The following is a 6,153-nucleotide window of genomic DNA, read 5'->3' on the forward strand; positions in this document are numbered from 1 at the left end:
TCTATTCTGAATATTCTTGAGAAATATGAATGTGTTGTTTACAAATAATGATGTCTGGGCATCTGTCCCATTTCCTAGTGTTTCTTTTACTATTCTGGCCGAGTTCTAAGCACCGTCAAAGATCCGACGTCCAAAACTCATACACACTGCTTTCGTTCAAAAGTCAACTTAAAACCCATCTCTTCAGGACCACCTACACAACATCTGACAAATCATCCTCCGCCATCTTCCAGCCTCTCTCTCTCTCTTAATGTGTTGTCTATTGTTGTAGTGTTGTTTATTTGTTTGAGTGTCTGTACTGTCTGTATGTATTCCTCTTTGAGTACTAAGAAAGCGCTGTAAAAAAAAAAAATCTAATTATTATCATTATTATTAAAGAGCGGCTCCAAACAAAGCGGTAGGGGACTGGGAGTAGAACTGGGACTCATCTCCAGTTGTAGGATGGAGTGGCTGTGGCTCGGTTGGAAGGTGACTGAAGCACCTGAGGGACTCACCTCCACCGCTCGGCTGCAGCCGGCCGGATTGGCTCGCACCTGGAACAGGCGGTTGTCTGCTACCTCTGATTGGCCGCCGTCTCTGGAGGTGCCTCCGCGGTACACCACCATTGGCTTTCCACCAAACAGGCTGATGAGATGGGCGGGCTCTTTGCCCTGGATCACACGGACCTACACAAAGGAAAACAGAACTCTCCTTTAGTGTACATATCTTAGAAAACAAATGTTAAACACACCCTTGTGTTGCTCTTAGAGTGTATGTGTGTGTGTGCGTGCGTGTGTGTTCACACACCTGCACAGCTCCTCCTCCAAGCTCGTCGTCTAGCTGCATAGCCAAGATGGCGGACGCTCCCACTTCATCCTGACTAGACTCCGCCCCCTGCCTGTAGAAAGTAAGGAGGGTGGTTTTGCTGTCGGCTCTGTATGATGTGGGTTCTTGTTACTTTTCATCTCGGGACCCAACAGTCAAATTCAGTCCGTCGATAGGACCGTACCACTCAAAAGGATCCCAGAGTCCGGTGTGCTCAGAATTTTCAGTGCGTGTTGTAAAGCTGCCAACTCATAGTCTAAGAAAAGCTTCAGTAGGTTACAGCAGCCGTTGTACTACCATACTGTACTTAGCATTAGATGTTGTACCAGGCTAGGGTCAGGTTTAACCAGGGTATGGATGTGGTACCAGGTTAGGGCCAGGTTTAACCAGGGTATGGATGTGGTACCAGGTTAGGGTCAGGTTTAACCAGGGTATGGATGTTGTACCAGGCTAGGGTCAGGTTTAACCAGGGTATGGAAGGTTTAACCAGGGTATGGATGTAGTACCAGGATATATGGAAATAGGAGGTTGAGGCTTTACCAGATGTAGATAATTTGTCCCTGCCGGCCCTGGTGCTGGTAGTTGTACAGGATGATGTAACTGTCTCCTCCGTAGAACTGGCCATGAAGAGACTCGTCCACCAGAACCTTATCAGAAACCTCCATACGCCAGATCTACAGATAGGCCAGAGGGTCACAGGAACAGGAACAGACCAGGGAGGTGTTATCAGTATGAATGATGGCAATTAATCTTCTTCTAAAACGTCTCTCCTTCAGCAACTGTCTGGAGAGGAGTTTGTTGCCTGGCAACCATGGGACCAGGTCCTGCAGGCAGGTTATGGAAATGGGCAAATTTGACCCTGATTTGCTTGCCGCTATGCCATTCACTCACACTCTGCTAGGCTGAGACATTTCAGCTTTTAAAACCGTTAATAATCACATGCACAAAAAAATAACTATAGATAAAGTGATAATCAGAGTTTGAAGTGTATACGATTTGAGTTATATATAGCGAAGGATGAAATAGAGTGGGTGTTGCAAAATTATATTTTTGGAGGTCTTTGAGAAGTTGATTTGAATATGATGAAAAACTAAAAAGTTGACTCATTTTTCAAATGCAAAGGGTTGGTTTGCCATTATCATAAACCAATGTACGATGAATGTCGTTGCGGAAGGCGTGGACGAGGTTAACTCAAACATAACCTATTAGTTAGTGTTCTAACTTACCTGTTTGTCTCCATCTCCTCTATCAACCATGCCGTGCTGAGCAGCCATGGCATTTGATTGGTGGAGCTCAGAAGCATCAAATGGTACCTGACCAATCAAAAAGGGAGAGATGGATACATGAATTAAAGATGAAAATAATGATTGTTAGTAGAAACGGGATCACACAAACTGAAATACGTTTTATATTGTCGTCCGATTAGCTGACCTTCTCGATTTTTGCGATATGATTGGACACATAGCCGGTTCCCATGCCGACGGTGTCCTCTGGGGTGCGCCAGGTCTTGAAGAACTGCTTGAAAAGCGGGGTCTCACCCTGCTCTGGTAGGATCTGGACCTGAAGGGAGGAGGAACTGACTCCATCAGCACATACCCCTGCTGGGTTACTGAGGTTAGCTCGCTAGCTCTGTGTGGGATTTACTGAGTGAATACAATACCCTACACAACAACAACAACAGATGGAACCATATCTCTGTTGGACCTTGTTGTGTGAGTGTGTTGGTCTACCTCTGTGTGAGTGTGTTGGTCTACCTGTGTGTGAGTTGGATAGCCCATCTTGGTGATGAACTGTTGGGAGATGTCTAGCACAGCATGGCGTTCAGCAGTGTTGGACTCTCTCCCTGAAGGAAACACACACAGAGGTTCAGTCTTAAAGCCCCTTGTATGCCCCTTGGACCTACGGATGGGTTTTTGTCCCCTCCTGCGGGGGTACCTTTCCAGATGAAAATGGTTCCGTTGGAACCGTTGTCGAGGAGGTAGCATTCGCTGGACTGGAGGGCCTGCTGGGAAAATGGATTCTCCTCCGATACCGTGGTTACCTCCAATTCACCACCGGCATTGGAGACCTTACACAAAAAGACATACAGACAGTTACAACATACATACAGTTCAAATTATCTCTGCACTTTGTGGCTGGCTATGAAACTAATGATTACAATTCATGTTGTTATATATGATGATATATATTAACACACACACGCACACAGATACTCTTGTATACATTTTCATGCTTGAACGCCCGATATACCTTGTACAGCTTGGCTAGTTTTCTGTTGGAGGAGTCTGTTTTGGTGTCTTCTACTTGAGACTCTGGCAGGTCTGGCTTCTCCCCCAAGATCTGAACACATGGGGCCAAAGTCCTTCCATCATTCCCCCACATCCTTTCAAAGCCACTCGTCCTCCCTCCATCCTCTAGTCCTTCACCACTGTGGTGTATGTAGATCCGAGACCCTTACCTCCAGCATGTGGCATGTTTCCGACCCTTCGTCACAGATCTGCAACTCAGCACGCCCACAACGCTCGTTGTCACGGATACCCTTGGAGACCTGGGCCCAAAGGATTGTTAATTAATTATGTTGACTTAACATGCAGGTGTGTGTGTGTGTGTGTGTGTGTGTGTGTGTGTGTGTGTGTGTGTGTGTGTGTGTGTGTGTGTGGTGTGTGTGTTTGTGTTTGTGTTTGTGTGTGTGTGTGTGTGTGGTCATTTACGATAGTGGCCTTCAGCCTCTCAAATCGGTTGCTTTGGGAACCGCACCACTGGACAATCACCTGTAGAGGGAAAAACAGCTTTAATCACCTTCCTGTCCGTCTGTTTGTCTGCTCTTTGTCCTTCTCTGTCTCTGTTTGACTGAATGTCCGTCTATGCATATACATCTGTCTGACGAAATGCTTACGTGTCTGCATCTATCATTATGTCTCCCTTTCAAACCGCTTATCTAAGTCTGTATGTCTGTCTGTCCGTCTGTTTGTTTAAAGTTGGTCTGCCTGGCTTTCGGTCTCACCTCTCCCAGGTCCAGAATGAAACAGTCTCCCTGGTTGAAGCTCTCCCAGCTCACTGGCACCTGGGTCGCCCTGACCACACGCCGACCTTTGACCTGCATCAGCCTCTGGACGTCAACATCATTGGTCTCCACATGGCGGAACCCCGAAGCCACGCCCCCGCTCTGATGTCAGAAGCAAACGAACAAAAAAAAAAATGCAAAAAGAGGCATATTTACGACTGCCAGCTAAAATAGGATCAGGAAAGATAGTATCATGTTATGGGAAAGTTGTTCACCAAGTACTGGAGTCCACTCTTGAAATAGCCGGTGAAGGTGCTGGACTCGTGGCCCTGGATATCTCGGTACTGGACTGGTCTCCCTCCCAGGTAGTCGTCCATCTGAACTACAAAGATGGCTGCAGACCCACTTTCATCCTGGGAGCAGTCCTTCCCTGGGATGACAACAGAGCACTTTGAGTTTCTCTGAACTGATTTAGATTTGGACCCTAGTATGATCTTACTTTGTATGAGGTACGCTTTCTTTAGCTTGTCGTTTTACCTCAGGTATTAGTGTTATTCATCTCTGCCTAGTTATAAAATGTATTTTGTAAACTTTAAAACATGTAAAGGACACAATATCACACAACCACAAGCTTAAATTCATCTCTAAGAAATAGATAAGAAATCAAAAATCAAACACCACCCAGCCTCTTTGGCTTCGAGTCAGGAGAACCCAAATGTTGGGTTGGTTCCAGTCCCGTTCCATCTCTCCATCTTTTTAATCTTGTCATTTCCTCTCCTTCTGCCCTCTTACCTCCTCCCACCTCCCCTGGCCAACCCGCCCTGTACACCGGTACCTTGCCAGAAGTGCAAGTCGTACTGCAGGCCTGAGCTCCTCTGTTTGACCGTTTTGAGGACTAGGTAGGCGTCGCCGCTGTAGAACGATCCGTACTTGGAAGGCGGCACCGGCACCAAGTCCATGTCCTCCACCCGCCACACCTGCAGCCCGCTCTGCTTGCCCGCGCGCTCAAACTCTGGGTGGTTCACCATCCTGAACACAGGGGGCCGCCACAACCTCACTTTAATGGGACGACTTCACCGTGACTTGGTGGATCGATTTGTCCGTCAACGGGAGATGCATCTAATGTCAGGGTTAATGCTGGAGATATTCAAAAATGTTGTTTATGGATCATATTTCTATAATATGCTTCATTGTCATTCATTGTCAATTCCGGCCCTGTATACAGGCACATCAAGGCTAGCCTAGTGGTCAATTGGCCCGATTTATGCAAATCTGTCAGTACCTCATTCATTCACTCACTCCATGATTCCACGTTCTCGTCGCAATACACAGCATATTTAATCCCTATCCACTCCAGATAGATTTAACCGTCACTCTATTATTTATTTCTTAGAACGTGTTACCATGGTGCCTGCATGTCATGGACCAGCTAGTTTATTGTTGTCTGCAATCAATTATAAATGATCATTCCAAGGAATGGATCGTTTCAGACAATACTTGATGTTATTTTGGTTGACTGTTTTTTCAACTAGAAGAATACCATCATGTTAGGATGCATCAAGTCTAAATGAATCCCAAAACAATAGGGAAACGTGAATCTGTAATAGCTCAACATATAGCCTGTCCCGACTCCCAACGCAAAGTAAGGACAGGTCCTTGCCCATATGGGCTGTGTGCCCGGCATAGACGCATGGTGTTCGAGCACTCCATTTTGCATCGGAACAATTAAATCACTCAGTGTTACAATACGGAACCGAGACAGGTTGGAACGTGAGCCTATACAGTAAAGTTTACAGAAGTTGCTGTTTCCGTGTTTACACAAAGCCCTCCTCCACACACACACACACACACACACACACGCACACGCACACACACACATACACAGACAATTATGTTGACATCCAGTGATGATGACTATTACAGGACGGTTCCTACTCCCGTTTCACTAAAGAGGGGGAATCCCATTCTGAATGGATGTTTTATCATTGGTCCAATAATTAAAGCCCATTCAGACCGCATTCAGTCTGAACAGGGTTATGTAACACTTACCCTAAGCCTCACCTCAAAAAGGCAAAGTAGGGGAAAAAAAAGATTTGTCATTGAAGACAAATTATGAATTGAGAATACAAAACTTATAGAGAATATCTGACAGAATCCATACCTGTCGTGCGTGTGCTGATGCCCTGTTGTAATGAAGTTGGAAAGACAAAAGGGTCGCTATGAAATATGAGGACAGCTTCTATTCCGCAAAGAGAGGAGAGAATGGGATACTTCACCGTCACCAGGTAGGTTTACCTGTTACCTGTCCTGTCACCCCTCCCTCCCTGACCACTCCCTTCCCCCCG

General features: G+C 46.1%; 1 protein-coding gene across 1 annotated transcript in view; it reads right to left on the bottom strand.

Annotated features, from left to right (window-relative positions):
* The window catches only part of LOC115545385 (gelsolin-like), an 8,815-nt gene extending 2,662 nt beyond the window's left edge, over positions 1 to 6,153 (bottom strand). Inside the window, 14 exon segments of the mRNA XM_030358485.1 lie at positions 495 to 665; positions 787 to 877; positions 1,345 to 1,478; positions 2,031 to 2,117; positions 2,236 to 2,364; positions 2,559 to 2,647; positions 2,740 to 2,872; positions 3,055 to 3,144; positions 3,263 to 3,352; positions 3,516 to 3,575; positions 3,809 to 3,970; positions 4,084 to 4,238; positions 4,644 to 4,837; positions 5,970 to 6,153. Of these exon segments, the coding sequence (XP_030214345.1) occupies positions 495 to 665; positions 787 to 877; positions 1,345 to 1,478; positions 2,031 to 2,117; positions 2,236 to 2,364; positions 2,559 to 2,647; positions 2,740 to 2,872; positions 3,055 to 3,144; positions 3,263 to 3,352; positions 3,516 to 3,575; positions 3,809 to 3,970; positions 4,084 to 4,238; positions 4,644 to 4,836 (1,584 nt within the window). The 5' untranslated portion in view covers position 4,837; positions 5,970 to 6,153.

Source organism: Gadus morhua, chromosome 6 (assembly GCF_902167405.1).
Source record: "Gadus morhua chromosome 6, gadMor3.0, whole genome shotgun sequence".
In the NCBI taxonomy this organism is placed as follows: Eukaryota; Metazoa; Chordata; class Actinopteri; order Gadiformes; family Gadidae; genus Gadus; species Gadus morhua.